Below are 23426 nucleotides of genomic sequence, written 5' to 3'. Positions count from 1 at the left end.
ACTTTATGTTTGCTGGATTTTTAAAGTTTATCAGCACAGCAAACATTGTATTAATGCTATTTTTCATAGAATTTCAATGTCTATCTGTTGGGTTTTTTTTAAGATGAAAATAAAGGAAGAAGAGGGGAAAAAGAAAGGAAAAAATCAGAGGTATTCAGCTCCTGGCAATCATAATTTCCTTCATTCATAGGTCCTGGAACTAGAGGTGCTGGGGGTGCTGCAGAAGCTCCTGGCTTGATGTAGTTTCCATTATTTACAGAGTTATTATTGTCTGGTTCAATGGCTTTCAGCACCCACAATCTACAAATTGTTCCAGCACCCCTGCCATCATTTTGAATATTTTGGCTTTGCAACTGTTGGGCATAGTCTATCTTAGCTAAAGCCTGGTCACCATGAAATTTCTGAACTACAAACTCTTGTCCATTCTGAAATGAAACTTAACACTCCTTTTTCCTTCACAAGGGCACAATATTTTTGGTTAATTCTTTACGGGCCTTATTCATAGCCCATTGATGTTAATGGGAAGTCATTGTCTACAATGAGGTTTGGAACAGGCCCTAAATCAAGCCCCAATTTCAGCTTCAAAAATTTGCACCATCTCCCAGTTTTGTATCCACTCTAATTTTATAGGTTTACTCAAAGTACTGTCGTGCAGTATCCACTACATTTATAAGCCACTCTGGCTTTCCACACTAACATAACAGCCACTACGAGAGCAAAATTTTACCACACATGTGACATAATGTACAACTGGGGTCTAATCCTATTCCCATTGAAATCAATAGCAAAATTCCCATTGATTTCAGTGGGAGCAAGACTGAGCCCTAAATGCTCAGAGCTTTACAACTGCTGAAAATTAACAGTTATGTATGTTATTGATTGGTTAATGCAATGTACATAGTATGTAACTCAGTATTCCACTCTTTTTGCCTCTGATTGACTGTATGTAGATCATTCATATATATTTATAACATACTATTCACCTGTGCACAGAGACCAAAATATTGCTCTATCTGAAGAAAATTTCAGTTTACTTAGCCTAACAAGAAATTTAACATGAAATTAGAGAGAGTCTTCAAAAAATTCTGGGAAAAATTTTGCACTCAGTTACACTCATGCAATTTCACTGGCACTGATAATAGTGCGGGGGGGGGGGAAGCCGGTAAATTTTGACCTACGTTTTTTCACATAATTCTAGAAGTAAACTCACACAGCCAAATCCTGCAATTCTCTTCAGGCAAAATGTCCATTGAATGTAATAGGACTTTTGTCTTAGTGAGGACTACAGTTTTTCGCTCATAGTGCATACCATCATTATCATATGAGAAAGATCCAGCCAAAATAACATTACCTGTGATAACATCATGTCGGATCCCTTTTACTGAAATTCGGGCATTTTTTATTGGGTTACCAAATTTATCAGACACAATTCCCTTTATCCCACGGTGTACCTAACAAAGAAAGGACACGTTACACCAAATGGTAATATTTTTGTGCCTGCTCATCTTTTCCTGCAAGAAAGCCTATAGGAAGAGGAAGTGTAAGAATCTGTAGAGGGTACTGAGTTGCTGCCACCTCAACACCAACACAAAGGCATAGGCTAGGCTTTTGCAGGAGGACCTTGTGAGGCTGGGCTTAGCAGGAAGCACCGCCCAGCAGGACCTGAGTGGCAGCTCCTCACAGCCCACTGATTGGTTGGCACCAGTACTTAAGCCAGGAAGCCATGACAGGAAGCTGTCTGAGCAACAATACAGACTGCCTGCCTGCCTGCCTCTGCTTCAGACCCTGTGTGCAAGAGACCCCAGATTCTGCCTTCTGATTCTGCCTGTCTCCTAGGTCTGACTCTTGGTTTGCCCTCTGGCCTGTCTTGGACTCTGGGCTTCTAGTACCTGACCTGGCCTGACTCCTGCTCTGACCATTAGGTCTGACTGCCCATGTTCTGGTTGTGACAAGAAGCAATCCCCATGAGATTCTCCTCAAAATGAGTCACCCATCCTTCTCATTGAGAAGGGTAGTTTGCCTTCTAGGGCAACAACTTAGAGGCCTGTGCACAATCTCAGATCATTCTCCACACTCATGAATCGCCAACCTACGAGCAACTCTCTATGAGGTCTGGGGGCAAAGGGAGATGTGGAAGCAAATCATCCCCCTTTGATGATGGTGGAATGTGATCTATGCATGGAGGGTCCCGCCTGTATATAGATCATGGGTGCATGACCATATAACCATTATATTCAACTAATATTTTAAAATGTATGACTTAAATTCAACACAGAAAATAAATTTAGAGTTAAAGTTTTGAAAAATGACCTGATACTCCCTATGTAAAGGAAAAACACACTTTCATAAACTATGGAGTAAATGCGGCCAATTTACACAAGGAACTGACCCTCTAATCTACTAACTGCATTTACTACAAGGAAAAATGCAGCATTAAAGGATATATAGAATAACTAAATAACTAATAACTAACAGTCAAACAGCATGCTGACATCTTGACAGTGCAACCAATTAATGCAGCTCACTGCTATGAATAATATTTGCATAAGAAAATCAGAGGCATTAAAACTTGTTGAAATAATAATAAACAAACAAATATTTTTCAGTTATGTAGTACCTCATATTCAAGATCTCAAAGTGTAAACTGTAAACTGTGAGCTAATTAACTGAACCCATCAGCAATCTTATGAGGCAGGCATGCATTATTACTATGCGAAAATCTCTCCCTGTCAGAAAGAACAGTGATGGAAATACTAGAACAATGACAGACATTAATAAAAAAAAAAACCCTGATGTGAATATTTGAGAGAGAGAGAGAGAGAGAGAGAGAGAGACACTAGAGCAGCAAACTTGGACTTCAGGGTTGTTATTGTGTTGCACAACATGGCCATTCAGAATGTCATGATAATAGTGAGTATAGGACTCTGAGAGCTTGTCTCCACTTACTGTTGATTGACACTGTGGCGACTGATCCATCGGGGGTCAATTTAGCGGGTCTAATGAAGACCCGTTAAATTGACCACAGATTGCTCTCCTGTCTGCTTTCCTGGATGAAAAGTTTTGTAATCTAAAAATGTTGACCTGTTCTAATTACAGCACACACTTACTAATGACCAGATTCTGCTGCTCCTACTCATGTTGAGCACTACCTTACTCTTTACATAGTTTAACTTATTTGAATGGGACTACTCAAGGTGTGAGGTACTACTGAACAGAAGGAACCAGAAAGGGACAGAATTATTATAGCAGGTTGGTGCAGTTTTCTTTCCAGTCATCCTGCAGCATGAAAGTATGGAAAATCTTAAATTAGCATGAGGTGTTAAAAATAGTGGGCCTTTCTCTCCACTAATTTGCACCCTCATCATTAACACTCTTGTAAAGTGAATGGAAAACACTTCCAAATCAGGACAGAATTTCACTTTCTGAAGAGCTGTAAATTCTCTATCCAGGGTACAAGGAAGAAGAGAATCTGTCCCATAATTCAGCAATTCTATTTCAACTTTGCTTTGCTGGATTTAGGTCAGAATCTGTTTTAAGTCCCATTTCTGACATCTTTTTCTGACATGACTTCAATAATTACTAGGCAGTGCAGGTAAGAGTGACAGAATTGGGCCCTTAATTACTTTATTATTATTGGGTTTATTTTGCTGCCATGAATACAGCCCTGATCATGTATCCTTACAGTCAATGGGAGTTTTGTAACTGCTTTCAATAGGAGATGTATTAGCACATAGAAATCTATGTATAACTTTTGCTACTTAAACTAAGTAGATTTATGCACACACGAAATAATCTGGTAAATATCAGAATGAGAAAAGTTTGAATTGGTTATGGCAGACTTAATCCTTATCAGGAGTAATTCAGTCAATCTTATCTAGAGAGTTTTCGCTTACTGTTCTGCATTTGCTCAAAAGGCTTTTCCAGCATAGACTTCTACAGTATCTCACACTATAAAAATCTTTACATCTTGAAGGCTTCAAGTGCAATATACATGGATTTAATCCAGTCCCATTTGGACTCACTAAAACTCATTTTCATCAGACAGCTGTAAAATGAAATGAGTTTGGTGGTCTGGATTGTAGTCTTTATCGAATGATGATACTTACCACAAGTAGCAAGAGGTTGCTTAAAAAGGCCATAAAAAAAAAGCTAACACACTCCTAACAACTTTAAATTACTACATAGTCTATCAATATAAGGCATGACAGAAAGCTGATCTGCTAATGGCTGAGAGAAAGATGTCTGCCTTGGGTCTCTGTGATCAGTTACTTATTATTAGTGAGGCAATTGTTATTGCTGAGTGAACCCACATAAATTTGGTTCGGTTGCTCCTCCACAAATTCAGGGGCCAGACCTTTATTCTAACAGCTTTTGTTCAGAAACTGAGCTGAAATATTATAGGAACAGGATTTCCAATGAATGTTTCAGTATTTCTTTGTTCCAGCTGGGGCAAAAACAAAACTTAAAAGGTCTCTGTTACAGAATGGTGGAACTTGAGACCAAAAACATGGAATCGGAGAAGCATGTAAAAGTGAAAAATTACCTAAACTTTATGGAAATTTAAACTAAGTTTGGTTTAGTTCTTTGAGAGAGAGGTTGAGTCTTATTTTTCTGAATGAGTTGGTCTGTCTCTAGTATTGGATTTTGAAGAGTTGATTCATAAACCCACCCAAACTATTTACAGACATTCCTACGGTCCTATTTTGTGTTGTACTTAAGCTCATCTCAACCTTCAACCCAGCCACATGTGAGTTAGGGAAATAATATCCACATTCTTAGACAGCGAAACTGAGGGATAGAGACTGGTGTGGAAATATCTGAAGATCAAATGCTGTCATAAGCATCCTCAATGGGAAAAAAAATAACAATGGAATCCCACAAAAGAATGGACATGAAAAGCCACAAGTACTAAAGGAATGTAAATAAAAGTAGGGCTCTACCATTTCCATAAAAGTCAGAAGGGCTTCTTTGTTTTCATGCCAGGCTGAATACAGTTCCTCCTCCAAAGGAAACTTGTCACATCCCAGCTCCAAGGTGATTTCAAAACAGTTTGTGTGAAGGTAATTAAAATCTGCCATACCTAAATTAATAGAAAGGGAAAAGGGAAGATTATGAACAATCCATGTCACATGTAATTAGAACTATGCTGCTGCAATTAGTTGATTAACAAATGCAGCCCTGTGGACAAGGATTTATATGTTGTGTAGAATGAATGCATCTACCATATGCAAAGGATTTGGGATCTTTGGAGCTTTACAAGCATTATTTTAAACATCAGTTAACTAATTAATGCTCACAACACCTCTTTTAGATGGGTAAGTACTATTATTATTAAAACTCATTTACACTTGTGGAAGCTAAGGTCGAGGGATGGGGGTTGTGTATGATCAGCTTTATACCATAAGGTACTGCCCAAGGTCACAGGGAAATCAAGGTCAGAGCTGGGTTTAGAACTCTGGAATTGACTTCTAGGCCTGTGGTCAGAGAATGAGACTTGTTCTTGGACTGGGGAATAATGTCTTTGCTGTCTTATGGTTTCTTCTTCATTTTATTACACCATCTAGCAAAGGTACCATACCCTGTCAGCAGGTCCTTTAGTGGCAGCAAACCTCTAAGAGAAGCTAACATCATGAGAACCTTGTGCCTCTACATTGAAGGTCATGGCATTATTATGTACTAAAATGTTAATCATAGATAACAGGTACAATTTTCAAAAGCACCCCATTTTCAAAAGTTATTAATCACTTAGGAGTCTAAGTCACTTTTGAAAATTTTACCCAAATATCAAAAATTGAACAAACCTGAAAAACCAAATACTGCTAATGATAAAATAGCATTGGAAACTTGAACACCAATGAATTGGATGTCAGTTGTAACATTTTTGCTTATCATGACTACTAATAATAATCAATTATAGTTCAGTCAATATGGATTAAAACACTAGCACACTTCAAATCCATAATGTAAAATATATAAAATTCTGCATTATGGATCTGAAGTCCAAATTCATACTGCTGTTGAGGCATTAACGTTTCATTCCTATCTGCTAGAAAATTTCAGATTTTAACACCAGAACAGCATTTCATAAATACACAATGCCAAATTCATCCCATGCATAACTCCATTGATTTCACCGGAGTTATGTCAGGGATGAATTTGGCCTGCTCTATTTGAATATAGACTTTGCCATTTAAATTCTCTAAAGACATTTTTGTGCACTGGGGGAAGGGTCTGATCCAAAGCCCACTGAACTTAATGAGTCTTTCCATTGAGTCCAGTTGGCCTTGGATCAGGCCCTTACTTGTCTCTCTTAAGGGTCTTACTCGGGTTTTGCTTCACATGACATAATGGCAAAGAGATTTACCTCCAGTAAAGCTGTACCACTGAGCACCATTTATAATTCCTCCTCGTTTTACGAAGTTTCCACCACAACGAGCTTCTGATTTGTCTGAGATGATTGGATGTGCACCTGCATATGCTTTAGCCAGCAATCTGAACATCTGAAATGAATGATTTTGAAATATATTTACTTCTTCTCTGAACTGTAAGCACGTCTTCCATTTATCTTCACATCACTGAGATCCACTCCAGCACTATCCGTTCCTGCTCGCCAGATGGTGTCCTCTAGACTTATGTGCACAGAGGGAACCTCTATACAAAGGTAACCCTCTTAGATAAAATTTACAAAAGTTCCTGAGTCACCTAGGAGTCTAACTTCTGAGACCTAGGCTCCTAAGTCACCTAGGTGCTTTAAAAAATCCATTATCTGCAATGCAATTACAAAGGATTCTAAATAGTGGAGCCACTTTTACCCTTGCATAATGACAGGTTTCAGAGTAACAGCCGTGTTAGTCTGTATTCGCAAAAAGAAAAGGAGTACTTGTGGCTGTAGCTCACGAAAGCTTATGCTCAAATAAATTGGTTAGTCTCTAAGGTGCCACAAGTACTCCTTTACTTTTACCCTAGTCTCTACTCACCTGTGATTTCAGGAATAAATAACAATAGTAACTTGTTTTCACTTTATCAAAGGTGCCAAGTGCTTTGGGGTCTAAACAGTTTTTTCATAATGCCTATAACTTGAGGTAACTAATGCAAGATACAGGCCTCATTATTTCTCCGGGCACAAACAAAAACTGTTTATAACACCTCTAGCTTAGTGTCATTAATACTAGGTTGCTTGTATGCCTCTAACAGAGACTGAAAAGTGTTACAGAGAGACACTTAGCAGTGCATGTGACCAGGTAGAAGATTCTGATGGTAAAGAGTTTGCCTGAGGGAACTCAGCCAATGCTATAGGCCCAGAAAGAGCATATGTGCCATCATGATTAAGAAGTGGAGACAGCAAGTCTAGGAGTACATGTGACTTCTGAGTCAAGAGCCAGTCTGCAGCTTGGAGGGAGACTGCAAGAAGAGGACAGGCCGCAGCAAGGAAAGAAGAGGTTAGCCTGCAGCTTACAGGGGACGTTTTCTGTGACCTTTCATGCTAAGTGAGGGGGAGTCGATTGGCCCAGTGGGTGAGAACTTGAGGCTTGATTCACAAAGGTACTTAGGTGCCTAACTGACTCTTCAGGTGCCTAAGTCTAACATTTAGGCACCACTGACATTTTCAAAATGAATTCTCAGGTACAGCCTAAATCTGAAGGTTCCTGCCAGTAGACATGTGCAATGCCACATAAGTCCTGCTGTCACCCCACAGCTAATGAGCTGCTGGGATCCCTAGCACAAGCTGCATTCCATTAGGAGTCTCAAGCTAGGTGTTCTTTTGCCTGCCTTGCCTGTGGGGATCAATCCATTAGGTGTCCTCTGACCACCTAATGCAAGTCTGAGAATTCCACTGGGTGGCAGAGTGCCTTGGAGTCAGGTGTTACAATGCTTAAAGTCCCTTTGTGAATATAGGGATCCTTGTCCTTAATTAAATGAACAATGGGGACAGCAGGCAAATCAGGGGAAATACAAGCTTCAGAAGCCTGTCCCTAGTCTCTGTTTGTCAGACGCAGGAAATGGGCGACAGGGGATGGCTCACTTGATGATTACCTGTTCTGTACATTCTCTCTGAAGCACCTGGCATTGGCCACTGCTGGAAAATAGAATAGTGGGCTAGATGGACCTTTGGTCTGACCCAGTATGACCATTCTTATGTTCTTATGTCCACTAAACCACTAAAAGGAATTGGGTTTCACAGTGACTAGGGCAGAAGAAAGTAATTGTCCTGGTTTAACATCTCAGAGGTCATTGCTTGGGACAAAAACCCAAGAACATTCCAATCACTGGCAAACAGAAAGCCAAGCAGGGGACTGAAGTGAGAGATCACCTCTGGAAAAATGTGGGACCTTAGAGGTCCAGACAAGGACTTTTAATGTATTCAGAATAATATCATTGTCCACAAGGGTCAGAGTGGGATTTTCAAAAGCTCTCAGCACTGACCTGTCTTCACCCATTGAAAAGAGAGTTTTACCACTGCCTCCAATAGAAGCAGAGTCAAGTGAACACTGAACATTTCTGAAAATCTCACCCTCGATACCTCATTGGGGCCAAACTGAGTGAGCGAAGGGTTTTGGTTTGTTGTTTGTTAGTATTTCTGCTAACCGTGTATCAGTGTTGGCAAAGGGACAAGCTAGCTAATTGTTGAATGAAGACAAATGAGTATTCATGTAAAATTTGAAGTCCATCTCATTGTTTCTGAGTCAGAGGAGATGGAAAACTACCCCCATTTCAACATCTCAGACAAAATGTTTTTGAGTTTCCCTCAAGCTTAACTGTGATTTGTTGCCACTCTATGCACCTTCCCAGATAGTTAAATCTCCTTCATAGTTCAAGGCTCTGTTGGAAGAAAATAGCCAATAATTAAATACATTTACAAACAATATTTGTGGATAGTTTGGGATCCAATCCTGATCCTACTAACTTCTACTAAGGGAGTTATGGGCTCAATCCTGCTCCTACTGATGTCAATGAGAGATTTGGGGTACATTTTTTAGAAGTGCCCAAGGGGTTGTTTACACTGCCTGGCTGGTAGCTGCCTTGTTGGTGGCTCCCACCCTGCGCCGGGCTCAGCTGCTAGTCCCGGCTGGACTGGGGAGGATGGGACTTCCTCTTCCCCTGCATGGCATCTGGGGCCAGGTCAGACCCACCTCCAGATTTCCCCCCCCAGTTGCAGGAAGCTCTGCAAACTTTCCCCCAATGCCCCGCTTCCTGCACCTGTCGCTCCTCAACTGCAGGGGGAGAGATCTATGTGCGGGGAGCTGGTCCCCCATCCACCCACCCCTGTCCATCCTGACCCCCTCATACCCAGACCCTCCCACCAAGTCTCAGCCCCCTCACACACTCCCAATGAGAACCCCCCAATGAGCCCCTCTCCCCCTGCAGCTGGACCACCCCAACAAGCCACCTGGATCCCCACCCAACTGAGCCCCACTCCCCCAGTATCTGGACCCCCCACTGAGCCCCTCACACCTAGACACCACCGCACTGAGCTCTATCCCCCCCCACATCCAGACTCCCTCCTGCTGAGTCCCAACCACCTTCACCTGGACCCCCCTGCAGAGTTCCATTACCATTGCACCCAGAACCCCCCAACAGGCCCCTGTGCCTCCAGATCTCCCCTGCACCCAGGTTGCCCCACACAGAACCCTCTCAACCCACACCTGGATCCCCCCACGCTAAGCCCCTCCACACCTGGATCCTGCCTTGCTGAGCCTGCCTGCCCACACCCGCTGCACCTAGCATGGAGGGGCAGGCCCCTGGGGTGTTTCTGGGGGAGACCCGGTCCTTGCGCTGTGTCTGGGTCGGGTGCAGCCTCAGTGCTGAGTCTGTGTCCCGGGGTGGGAGCTGCACAGTGATCTCCCCGCTCTGTGTAGCCAGTGGCCTGTGCTCCCCACTGCCATGCTGGAGCCTCCACATTTATTTGACAAATAAGATTTGAAGAATTTTGCAGAATTTTAAAATATTGGGCGCAGAATGCCCTCAGGAGTAACGAGCTAATCTGGCCGCTAGGGATAAACCAGATACAGTAGTGTCCCACATCCCCAACACCAGTGGAACCAGGAAGAGGTAACATAGGGGCCAGAATGCCACCAGAGAAAATATATTGACATAGGTGGGAGTATCACTGGCTATTTAAGTCTGTTTTAAGTACACTTTGACACATCGACTCAGCCCAAAAACAACTCAGCAGGCGGGAGAACCTGAGCCTTCAAGGTTAGCTTCAGCAGTGCTGTGGTGCTTTACTTTTTGCTGCAACCAAGGATGCAAATTTGCCCTCTTCCTCCTTGCCCAGGTGAATTCCACTGGGTCAGCAGTCAGAACAGAGGTTACAGCTAACAGAACAGCAGCTAAAACAGAGCAACAATATTTCAGGCCGCAGGTCCCCAGACAACAGCAGCTGCAGATGAGATTAGTTAAATGCAGGTCACTTAACAGGTGTGGTTTTATAACTCTAACATTTACAGGGATGCTGCTAACATTGCTAGACCCACCATTGCTACAAGCACTGGAAAAGTTATAAGGTTAAAAGAGGGGGGACGGGGAGGAGAGTACACGTTGATCTCCCTCCAATTAAAATAATTTTTTAAAGTCAATTTGAGAGGAAACACTGCTTTGGTGCCCCAGATTTAAATGAGGCTCCAGGTGCACAGTCCCTCACACAGAAAGGGCACAATGATTACTGTAAGATTCAGGGGGCCTGATTCTCCTCTCCACCATCCAAGTGTGAGTCAGGAATATCTCCAGAGCAGTCTGTGGAGTCCCATAGCTGGAGAGCTGGTATGTGAGGAGAAGGAAGCTCACAAACATAAAGTCACAGGCAACTGTTTATTTTTTTTTTTGGAGGGGTGGGGTTTGAAATATTTCACTACATCAAGTATTGGTCAATAGGGACCTGATGCTGCTCCTCTGCACAGCAAGGAAAAACCCCTCTGCCATGTACATTGGTCAAACTGGACAATCTCTACGTAAAAGAGTAAATGGACACAAATCAGATGTCAAGAATTATAACATTCATAAACCAGTCGGAGAACACTTCAATCTCTCTGGTCACGTGATTACAGACATGAAAGTTGCGATATTACAACAAAAAAACTTCAAATCCAGACTCCAGGGAGAGACTGCTGAATTGGAATTCATTTGCAAATTGGATTCAATTAACTTAGGCTTGAATAGAGACTGGGAGTGGCTTAGTCATTATGCAAGGTAACCTATTTCCTCTTGTTTTTTCCTACCCCCCCCACCCCCTCAGACGTTCTTGTTAAACCCTGGATTTGTGCTGGAAATGGCCCACCTTGATTATCATACACATTGTAAGGAGAGTGGTCACTTTAGATAAGCTATTACCAACAGGAGAGTGGGTTTGTGTGTGGGGTGGGGGGGGGTGGGGAGAAAACCTGGATTTGTGCTGGAAATGGCCCAACTTGATTATCATACACATTGTAAGGAGAGTGATCACTTTAGGTAAGCTATTATCAGCAGGAGAGTGGGGTGGGGGGAGGTATTTTTTCATGCTTTGTGTGTATAAAAAGATCTTCTACACTTTCCACAGTATGCATCTGATGAAGTGAGCTGTAGCTCACGAAAGCTTATGCTCAAATAAATTGGTTAGTCTCTAAGGTGCCACAAGTACTCCTTTTCTTTTTGCAAATACAGACTAACACGGCTGTTACTCTGAAGCTCGAGCCCAGACATCTACACAGCAGTGAAACAGCCCCCCAGCCCGAGCCTGAGTTGGCTGGCACAGACCAGCCATAGGTGTCTAGCTGCTGTGTAGACATACAGTATCCTCAGAGGCCCATGATGTCACTGGAAGTTGAAAAAAACAGTTCCAATGCAGAAGGCATTCAGCACCTGAGCATTGTTAAAGAGCTGTGACATCATTGTTCACGTGTAATGGTACCTTACTCCACAGAGCAGTCCCTCACTGACAAAGAAAACAAGGCAGAGCACTAAACATCTGAGTGGTGATTTTACAATTCCAGTCACTAAAACCTCAGCTCTTTTCTGTTCTCCAGTGACTTTTCTGAGGCTAACTGTGCTCACCCTTGATTGAAAGCAATTCACAGAACATGCAGCTGTGTGCTAAGTTAGGAACCTTTATCACAGATCAGTGATTTAACATAGGGGATTTTTTTGGCTTTTTCTCTAAGTTCACTAGCTGTAAACCATCTGCTCCTTACCAGATAAAGAATGGATTTCCCCCTCTTCTTCATAATGTACTGTAGTTTGCATTACCATTCAGTAAATCTATTTGTGACATGCTATGTGCTTCTCACTGTTCAGCGTCCCTACTTTGTGTGGCTTTCCCTGCTAAGTATGACAGGTTTCAGAGTAACAGCCGTGTTAGTCTGTATTCGCAAAAAGAAAAGGAGTACTTGTGGCACCTTAGAGACTAACCAATTTATTTGAGCAAGTGAGCTGTAGCTCACGAAAGCTCATGCTCAAATAAATTGGTTAGTCTCTAAGGTGCCACAAGTACTCCTTTTTTTTCCTGCTAAGTATATCACTGAGTATCCAAACAGCAGACTTTATGCAGCTCACAACAAGACACTTAATACCAGTTTCCTAACTGCAGATCTCTGGTGCCCAGCCTGCATAAGGAATCAACCCAGTCCTGCACTCCTCAACACAAGGGTTTGTACATCACACACTAAGGAAAAGTGATTTATTTATTTCTCTGCAGCATTTGTTTGCTAAAGAAAGTGGTGTTTTTTAAGACCTCCAGGGATTTCTGACATGTCACAAAAGCTCAAACTTCTCATTACTTGTGTCAAGGACTAGTTTTAGGAAATCAAAAAGAAGTAGAGAAGAGGGCTGAAAATTGTGCAGCATATTGAAAGTTCCCAAAATGAAGAATACTCCAAATCAGAGCCCGGAAAGACAAATATTCACTATTTCGTCTTAACCTGGAATAACTATTACAATATTGCCCCCTTCTGGCATCATTTATTTTCTTCGGTTTAAATGAAGATAAGAACTGTATGTTCAGAACCTGTTCCTTGTGAAGCCAGTGGGAGTTAGATTGGACCCTTAACTCCTTAAATATTAAGGGGCAGATTCTCTGTTCCCCTACACCTGGTGGAGTTATTTACACTAATGCAAAGCGGGTGCAAAATGCTACCAAATCAGAACTGTATATATGTAAATGACTCTAGAAGGTGCCGGAAAGTGGACAGTCAGGCCCTCATGTGTTGTCACTGAAATGTTATTTATTGGTTTGGCTACAGGAAATAAACTTTCCTATGAGTAGATTTGTCAATAGTTTAACTTTCCAAGTCTTATTCTTTACTCCCTCTGAGTCTGACAATAGGATTGGTCCTGCTTTGAGCAGGGGGTTGGACTAGATGACCTTCTGAGGTCCCTTCCAACCCTGATATTCTAAGTGACCAGCACTCAGCATCAGCACAACGCTGGTCCCTTAGAAGCCAATGTTCAAACTCGCACTGATTTCACCGGGGCCATGTTTACACTATGGCTCCTACAGCTACAGCGGCAGCTCTGGTGCTGTAGCGCCATAATGTAGACACTTCCTATATTGATGGAAGGGGTTTTTCCTTCAGTGTAGGTAATCCACCTCCCCAAGCAGCAGTAGCTAGGTCAATGGAAGAATTCTTCCATCAGTCAAACGACATCTAGACCAGGTGTTAGGTCACCTTCACTCTGGCACTCAGGGGAATGAATTTTTCATACCTGGGCAATGTGAATAGGTTTACCTAAATTTGAAGTGTAACCAGGCCTGAGAGTGACGTTAGACAAGCCCCAAGTGCTTTTGCAATTCCCACCCCTAGAGTGTAATGACTGCAGAATTACATTCACCCTTTCATGTCATATTTAGAGATATCGTTGCAAGTCTGGCATTCAAAAAATCCACATCAGCTCCGAGTTAAAAGGATTGGTTCCAAGTAGTTCCATATCTGGAGTTGTACTCATTTATGTAGCCATCTGACAGAAGTATTACCTTCTCATCAGGTGTAGGGGAGAACATTTTCTCTTCTAGTGGATGCCTTGAGAAGTCATAGGGATAGGTAACAACTAATTCACCTCCATGGAGACTGGCAGACAATACAAATGGTATAGCCCTCATCCACTTCATAACTGCTTTTGTCTCCGGTGCTACCTGAAGAGTAGAAAGAAAAATCACTTGAATTAACATTCTGTTTAGAATGGATTCACTTAAAATAATTTGGGGCCAGCATGACCCTTCTCATAGAAACACCTGCAGATAGGAGTGTGGTGGGGAAGAAAACTGTGTGTGATTCCCCAGATGTCCCATTAGGGGACGGGGTGGTGGTTGTTTGTCCCATGTAACAAGCATGGAGTTTGGACCCCAAAATCCAGGACCAGAAAAACTGTTATAACAAAATGGAAAGTCAGACTCACAATTCCTAGCCACCCAGACCCCAGAGGCAATTGCCATTTTTGGAAAAAGCATCACAACATGGAGAAAAGACTGCTATGGCCTATATTTTTGTTCTGTGTTTATACAGTAACTAGCACAAGGGAGGACTGGGGTTCCTAGGCGCTATACTAATACAAATAAATAATAATAAGATGTGATTTGAACTAAAATTCAGATTGCAACAAGATTAAGAGCCATAATAGTGGTCACATTTTAATGAAAATGTAACATGTTGCTTTCAAAATTTTCCCTGGACAAGCTGGAACTCAACTGCAAAATCCTAGTGTTCACCACTTGTTGAAAGACAAAGTAGAAAACAACTTTACATTGATGCTTGTAAGATAATTAAGGATGTGATTTAGTCACTGAAGTCACAGATTCCATGACTTTTCCGGACATCTGTTACTTCTTTGGTTTTATCTGTCAGTGGCTGTCGCCAGGACTGGAGCCGGGGCTGGAACCGGGGCTGTGCGCCCCTGCCCTTCGGCTTCAGCAGAGGCTGGTTCTGTTCGCCCATGCCCTGTGGCTTGGGCTGGTGCTGTATCTCCCCTTCCCCCATGACAGTGAGGCTTGGGCTGTCAGTCCCCGCTCCCTGGGGCTCCAGCTGTAATTCCTTCCCTGCCAGCCCTCCGTCCTGGTTATTTTTAAGAAAAGTCACAGACAGGTCACGGATTCCTGTGAATTTTTGTTTATTGCCCGTGACTTGTCCGTGACTTTTCCTAAAAATAACCGTGACAAAATCTTAACCTTAAAGATCCTCTGATCTGTACATCTGACAATAGACGGAGAAGCGTCTCCATATCCATGTTATGCACTGGTATAGCCAGGCGTTGCTTGCAAAAGAGTTCAGTGTGTTGAGTCTAAGCCATAGGATTCTTCATGTTGCCATTTCATGCTATGAAGTAAACAGTTTCTCTTGAGGGACTTATCTGGCCTCAGTAGTTACTGAGGAATAATTTCATTCAGGGCTACATTATAATTAGCTACTCCTTAAATGCAACAGTGACACCTGGTGGCCAGTTAGGGTAAGCCTCGAAATACAGCTGTCAGAGAGTTGTTAGTTTTAGGGAGGGATTCTCCTTCCATTTGCACCCTTGTGGGGTCATTGACAGCTGTGCAATGTTAGTGAAAAGTGGCTGTAAAATGCTACCAAATGAGAACAGCAGTGTGTTTGCACAAATGTCAAAGACTACACGAGGTGTAAAGCAAAGGAGGGTCAGGCTCTTACTTTGGGCCCAGTCGCGCATGGATCTATGCAGGGCTGCTAAAGCCCTCTGTCACCTCATGCTTAAATACCATCAGCTATCAGAAAATAGTGAAGGTTAGAGGACGACCATCCCTTGGTCAGCTGGTCACTTGCATGAGTGACTTCCCGAGTGCCCTCCTGTAAATATTGCAGGAAATGCGTTAGCAGTTCAGTAAAAGCTAGTGGCATTCTTATCCAGGTGGCGTAGACACCACTGTGGAATACTGTTACTCCATTTAATGTGTATTAAGTGCTGGGTAACTGAGGAAGGCAGCTGAAGCAGCATTAGGCTTTATATCCATTGTAGACTAGCCATTGGTATGGGTGCTTATAACATATTTGTTTAGCAGGGCTGCCATTTCATTTACAAGAGGGCAGTATGCATACACACACTAACCAGTGCAGAACAACCTGAAAACACCTTTTCTGGTGATAAAGCCAGGGCAACCGTTTCACAGGACCCATATGAATGGTCCTTTATATTGATGCCAGTTTTTGATTAGGGCTCTTCCGCAGAGCATGTAGCCATTGGCAGAAAGTGGGGCTTCATTTATTTTGTGTCAGTAGTTTGCCAGGTTGCACTTGCGGTATGTCAGGATGCCAGGCTCAGATGAAAATACTGGATGAATTGTCATCAGTTAGATCCCTCCAACATGTGTCTGTCAGCTGGCTTGAAAACACTAAGAAAAGTCACTAAAGCCAAAATCTAAAAAGATATTTAGGGGTTGGGATGCTCAGTGTTGCAACACCTAAGTGATTTAGTAGCTGTTTTCAAGAGTGATTTAAGCACCTTGGTGCCTAAATCCCATCAACTTCCAATGGGATTTTGGTTCCTAACAGCATAAATCCCGTTTGAAAATTAAATTTAAGCTCCTAAATCTGCACTGCAATGCTGAGTGCCGCAACACCTAAATACCTTTAAAAATCTGGCTCTAAGTGTAACAAAAGCTACAGTGCTGGCTCTAGGCAGCTGCAGTGAGAAGTCTGTCTGAATGTTCACATTGTATCAGAACAGTCAGGGTGTATTTTTTGTAAGACACTGTGTAAAAATTTATTAGTGAAGATTTTATAGGCCCTGGACACTGTGGGACAGGTGGCTATGTGGTAAGAATTGGGGGAGGGATATTGGTGGTCGGAATAACAACACTCCAAGAATCACACATTATTTTTACTTCGTTGTTGTTAGCATTTAGCTGGTAGAAGTATTGTGGGGCTGGCAATTAAGTAAAAAACTAAAAGAAAAAAATTAAGTTGGTTCCTGTCTGATCTATGGTTTGGAAATGGGTGTTACAGTGATGGAAGAAAAGAAGATACAGCTAATAGAAAGGAGAATGGCAGGCGAGTATAGGACAGACAGAGTGCTCATGGAAGATATAAAGGGGAAGATGAACTTGGAACTCTTAATGATAGAGAGGCTGGAGAGCACACTTTTGAGGTTGGATGGACATGTGATCAGAATGACCAGCAAAGAAAGCCTGGGAGGAAGAGGACAGCAAGAAAGGGCGTGGAAGACTGACGATATGATGGGAAGACACTGTCAAGAGAAGTTTGAAGAGAAAAGGACTGGAACTCCAAGACCTATGAATCTGTGTTAAGGACCAGAAGGAGTAGTGAAGAATTGTGGAAACCTCCAACCCTGTGTAAACAGGAAAAGGAGTAGGGAAGTGAAGTATTGTTAGCATTTAGGAACATGAGTTACAGGACCTGGCATGGCAAATTCTTCTGTGGTTTATCATCATTTGAGATAACTGAAGTTCTACATCCTGGTTATTAGCTATGCTCCAGTTTCCAATACACAAAAAGCCATTAGTACCTTTGCATATATTTGCATGCCAGTATCATTAAAAACTATAGTATTACAGGTGAGCCCAGAGAGAAAGACATGCTAGGAGTGGGAGACAGGATGGAAAATATCATCCCCTTCCTTCCCCCACAATTGACTCAGGGTTTTAAAGTGAATCCAATGCTACTGATTCCCATGAAAAAGGAAGCAAAGAGGTCCTTTATCAGGAAGTTATCATTATAATAATTCATTTGTAGCATTGCTGTAGCACAAAGGATCCCTAGTAATGGACTAAGATAAAATTGTGTTAGGCAAAAAGATGATCCCTGCCCCAAAGAATTTACAATAAGACAAGAGATAACAGGTGGAGACAGTCAGACTGGGGAATACAAAGGAACAATGAGACAATATTTGTCAGCATGTAGAATCATAGAATCATAGAATATCAGAGTTGGAAGGGACCCCAGAAGGTCATCTAGTCCAACCCCCTGCTCGAAGCAGGACCAATTCCCAGTTAAATCATCCCAGCCAGGGCTTTGTCAAGGCTGACCTTAAAAACCTCTAAGGAAGGAGATTCTACCACTTCCCTAGGTAACGCATTCCAGTGTTTCACCACCCTCTTAGTGAAAAAGTTTTTCCTAATATCCAATCTAAACCTCCCCCACTGCAACTTGAGACCATTACTCCTTGTTCTGTCATCTGCTACCATTGAGAACAGTCTAGAGCCATCCTCTTTGGAACCCCCTTTCAGGTAGTTGAAAGCAGCTATCAAATCCCCCCTCATTCTTCTCTTCTGCAGGCTAAACAATCCCAGCTCCCTCAGCCTCTCCTCATAACTCATGTGTTCCAGTCCCCTAATCATTTTTGTTGCCCTTCGCTGGACTCTCTCCAATTTATCCACATCCTTCTTGAAGTGTGGGGCCCAAAACTGGACACAGTACTCCAGATGAGGCCTCACCAATGTCGAATAGAGGGGAATGATCACGTCCCTCGATCTGCTCGCTATGCCCCTACTTATACATCCCAAAATGCCATTGGCCTTCTTGGCAACAAGGGCACACTGCTGACTCATATCCAGCTTCTCGTCCACTGTCACCCCTAGGTCCTTTTCCGCAGAACTGCTGCCTAGCCATTCGGTCCCTAGTCTGTAGCTGTGCATTGGGTTCTTCCGTCCTAAGTGCAGGACCCTGCACTTATCCTTATTGAACCTCATCAGATTTCTTTTGGCCCAATCCTCCAATTTGTCTAGGTCCTTCTGTATCCTATCCCTCCCCTCCAGCGTATCTACCACTCCTCCCAGTTTAGTATCATCCGCAAATTTGCTGAGAGTGCAATCCACACCATCCTCCAGATCATTTATGAAGATATTGAACAAAACCGGCCCCAGGACCGACCCTTGGGGCACTCCACTTGATACCGGCTGCCAACTAGACATGGAGCCATTGATCACTACCCGTTGAGCCTGACAATCTAGCCAGCTTTCTACCCACCTTATAGTGCATTCATCCAGCCCATACTTCCTTAACTTGCTGACAAGAATACTGTGGGAGACCGTGTCAAAAGCTTTGCTAAAGTCAAGAAACAATACATCCACTGCTTTCCCTTCATCCACAGAACCAGTAATCTCATCATAAAAGGCGATTAGATTAGTCAGGCATGACCTTCCCTTGGTGAATCCATGCTGGCTGTTCCTGATCACTTTCCTCTCATGCAAGTGCTTCAGGATTGATTCTTTGAGGACCTGCTCCATGATTTTTCCAGGGACTGAGGTGAGGCTGACTGGCCTGTAGTTCCCAGGATCCTCCTTCTTCCCTTTTTTAAAGATTGGCACTACATTAGCCTTTTTCCAGTCATCCGGGACTTCCCCGGTTCGCCACGAGTTTTCAAAGATAATGGCCAATGGCTCTGCAATCACAGCCGCCAATTCCTTCAGCACTCTCGGATGCAACTCGTCCAGCCCCATGGACTTGTGCATGTCCAGCTTTTCTAAATAGTCCCTAACCACCTCTATCTCCACAGAGAGCTGACCATCTCTTCCCCATTTTGTGATGCCCAGCACAGCAGTCTGGGAGCTGACCTTGTTAGTGAAAACAGAGGCAAAAAAAGCATTGAGTACATTAGCTTTTTCCACATCCTCTGTCACTAGGTTGCCTCCCTCATTCAGTAAGGGGCCCACACATTCCTTGGCTTTCTTCTTGTTGCCAACATACCTGAAGAAACCCTTCTTGTTACTCTTAACATCTCTGGCTAGCTGCAGCTCCAGGTGTGATTTGGCCCTCCTGATATCATTCCTACATGCCCGAGCAATATTTTTATACTCTTCCCTGGTCATAAGTCCAACCTTCCACTTCTTGTAAGCTTCTTTTTTATGTTTAAGATCCACTAGGATTTCACCATTAAGCCAAGCTGGTTGTCTGCCATATTTACTATTCTTTCGACTCATCGGGATGGTTTGTCCCTGTAACCTCAACAGGGATTCCTTGAAATACAGCCAGCTCTCCTGGACTCCTTTCCCAGGCACACTGGCTGCCTAACCATTGTCAAGTTTGTTAATACGGCAATTCCCCCATATGTTCAAGAGCATGAGAGTATTTTACTTACAGCTCAGAAGAAGGGAGACCATTTGAAAAGCCCTGGGGAGTTGAGCCCCATGGGTAAAGGACACTAGAGAAGTCTTTCAGGCACACACAGGTACACACATACCAAAGGTGGGGGAGAGAAAATTGCCTCAGGAAGTTTTGTGAGAATGAACTCGGGGAGTCTCAGAGGAAGGCTCCCTTATGGGTTTGCAGTGAGAGTGGGCTTTCCACAGGGAATCTGAGACCTGACTCCATGGATGCCATGGAATTAGTAAGAAAAATCAGACCCTTCTGGGCTGATTCCTGGGCCTCCTTCCCAAGCCTTGGCTCCCTTTAACTCCATCCCTTCTCAGAAGCAGAAACTGCAGACAATTTAATACAGCCTGGAGAAGCACTGATGCCGTCATGGGTTTCCTCTTGGGATCAGCTGGATGGCCAATGGACCATGCTGTGGCAATTCCTATGCTTCTCCGTTCTGTCAGTGCCCACACAAGAGCTCTGCTGAAGGCTGTTGAGTAACAGGGAAGCCTGCTGCAGAGGGGGCTCAATTCCTCTTCTCTGGTTTCAGCACACAAAACTGTCTGCTCCTTTGCTCCTCTCTGCAGCAGTGAATAGGCACCAACACAGACCCTGTCCTATTCCTGAGGAAATAGGTACTCTCAGATTTCAGTAAAAGTCTTTTATTTAACAGTTAATCTATATTTTCTGGGACAAGCCCAGAATGTCCTATTCAGAGAACTTCCAAACTCAATCTCTTTCCATGTCTCTCTCTCTCGCCTACTTCCTTGTTAGATACCTACATACTCCGCAAGACAGTGAGCCCGTTTGTGATGCTGGCAGACCAGATGCCAGCCCATGCCACGGTCCCCATGTCTTAACCGAATATGAACAAATACCTAGCTGGAATCAGTCTGGCTCACCTCTGTGTTAATATTATTAAAATAGGTATTAAAATTACAAGATTGTGTTTAGTATTAAGACTTTCTTGATTGCTGGTGTGTTGCTGTGTGTATTAATCTCACTTACAGCACCTGTATCCTATATTGTAAGGTAATATTTAAGCATTTGGAATGTAAACTTCTGTGACATTCTAAATCACTAGACAGGAGAGAGACATTAACTAGTGTGAAGTGCTGACCTCCAAAGCTGTTACATCCTGGTCAACAAGGAAGGCCCATCAACACCACAATGACTACTGTGGGACACTGAAGAGAACAAAAGACTTTGTTTCTCCGCTCTCTCGCTCCACGCCCACGAAGAAGAGTTATGCAAGTTGATTCCACCCATCATCTGAGTTCACAGCTTAGAGCACATGGGGGAAAGAGAATAAAAAAACCCTAACAAGAAGGAACTGTACCTCTATGTCTCCTGGACTCTGCGGGCGTACAGCTTCTAAGCATAAGCAAGGGATCCCCAGCTGCTTAGCATGGGTTAGCCCTATAGGACATATACAGCTTGTTTATTATAGAAACGTCTATTACCTTTTCAAATGTAAAACTGTGACTCGTGTGTGTGTTTTCCTGCTTTCATCTTATAAAGAACTCTATTTCCTTTTCCCTGTTAATAAATCTTTAGATAGTTTATTATAGAATTGGCTACAAGCATTGTCTTTGTTGTGAGATCTAAAGAGCAACTGACCTGGGGTAAGTGACTGGGCCTTTGGGACAGACAGTAACCTGAATACTGCTGTGATCCTTGGTGTAAGGGACCATTTATCACAAAGGTAGGCTCGCCTGTGTGGCAAGACAGATTGGAGTATCCAAGGGTACTGTCTGTGACTCCATGGTTAGGCTGTTACAGTGCTTCATGACTTTCCACTTGATAATTGGTTTAGTGAAATCTACGTACAAAAAGCACACCTATTTTGGGGTTTGTGCCCCGTTGCCTGCCCTGAGGTTGGTATTCAACCTCTTGGGTTACTGCAGGACAACTTTACACCATTATTATTTTATTGCTGCAAATTTTGTGGAAAACAATTAGGTTTTGCAACCCATATAGCAATTTAGCTTTAAAGAAACTATATTTTTAAACCTACGTCCTTCTGGTTCAGCTCCATCAATAGTATCAGACTCTACCCTTTGACTATTCATAGATTATTTCTTTAATGTGGTTTATTAACTCACCAAAAGTCCTTTGCCTTTCAGTCACAGACAATCATTCTTAAATTATCCATTTTGCAAGCGCAATTTAAGATACAATTAGAAGGGAACTAGATAATTTGGCTATAAATAGTGAATGGCCATTACCCTTTTTAAACCTGATTCCCATTTCTGTCAGTTATATCGTATTTAACCACTGTCTCCATGGTCTGTAAAGATTATTTCTTTTTTTTCTTTTAGAAACAACTGGACTAGATTTCCTACAGTTTCTGCCAGCCTCCACTATAAGCCTCCAAATCCTGTATGAATCAAGGCAATTTAATTTATTTAATCTCTGATAATGTTTCTCAATTTAAACTCTGACCATTTATTACAATAATTGGTAATAACAGAGAACAAAGCTTGTTGTGAGGGCAAGGATTATGGGAAGGGAAGGGGTTTTTCTGAGTTTATGTGACTGGCAAAGAGCTTGCTTTCAATTTTCCGGTCTCCATGTGGTGCTTTGGAATACCTGCATAATTACTTTAATAAGCTGGATAATAAATACTATTAAGTAAATGACAGTTGAAAGGCTGGCTTTGAAGCAGACATACTAATGCTTTTACATGCACAAAGCTGAGTTCCATAATAGCGTCCCCTCACGAAGGTAAATGGTTCATATCCCTAGCAAAATTGATGCTCATTACATCAACAACTCATATGGCTCTTAGAACCATAGAATATCAGGGTTGGAAGGGACCTCAGGAGGTCATCTAGTCCAACCCCCTGCTCAAAGCAGGACCAATCCCCAATTAAATCATCCCAGCCAGGGCTTTGTCAAGCCTGACCTTAAAAACTTCTAAGGAAGGAGATTCTACCACCTCCCTAGGTAATGCATTCCAGTGTTTCACTACCCTCCTAATAAAAAAGTTTTTCCTAATATCCAACCTAAACCTCCCCCACTGCAACTTGAGACCATTACTCCTTGTCCTGTCCTCTTCTACCACTGAGAATAGTCTAGAACCATCCTCTCTGGAACCACCTCTCAGGTAGTTGAAAGCAGCTATCAAATCCCCCCTCATTCTTCTCTTCTGCAGACTAAACAATCCCAGTTCCCTCAGCCTCTCCTCGTAAGTCATGTGTTCCAGACCCCTAATCATTTTTGTTGCCCTTCGCTGGACTCTCTCCAATTTATCCACATCCTTCTTGTAGTGTGGGGCCCAAAACTGGACACAGTACTCCAGATGAGGCCTCACCAATGTCGAATAGAGGGGGACGATCACGTCCCTCGATCTGCTCGCTATGCCCCTACTTATACATCCCAAAATGCCATTGGCCTTCTTGGCAACAAGGGCAC

At 42.8% G+C, this 23426-nt stretch overlaps 1 protein-coding gene across 4 annotated transcripts in view; it reads right to left on the bottom strand.

Moving 5' to 3' along the window:
• Positions 1-23426, bottom strand: part of CPZ (carboxypeptidase Z) — a 65767-nt gene that overhangs the window by 8436 nt on the left and 33905 nt on the right. For all 4 annotated transcript variants that reach the window (XM_073342631.2, XM_073342632.2, XM_073342630.2 and 1 more), the window contains exons 7-10: positions 13943-14101; positions 6365-6500; positions 4941-5080; positions 1352-1451 (exon numbers count right to left, since the gene is read on the bottom strand). In XM_073342631.2, coding sequence (XP_073198732.1) covers positions 1352-1451; positions 4941-5080; positions 6365-6500; positions 13943-14101 — 535 coding nt within the window. The remainder of the gene's footprint in view (positions 1-1351; positions 1452-4940; positions 5081-6364; positions 6501-13942; positions 14102-23426) is intronic.

This window comes from Lepidochelys kempii, chromosome 4, assembly GCF_965140285.1.
Source record: "Lepidochelys kempii isolate rLepKem1 chromosome 4, rLepKem1.hap1, whole genome shotgun sequence".
Classification (NCBI taxonomy): Eukaryota; Metazoa; Chordata; order Testudines; family Cheloniidae; genus Lepidochelys; species Lepidochelys kempii.
The sequence above is the reverse complement of the archived record's forward strand: the minus strand, read 5'-3'. Positions and strand labels throughout refer to the sequence as shown.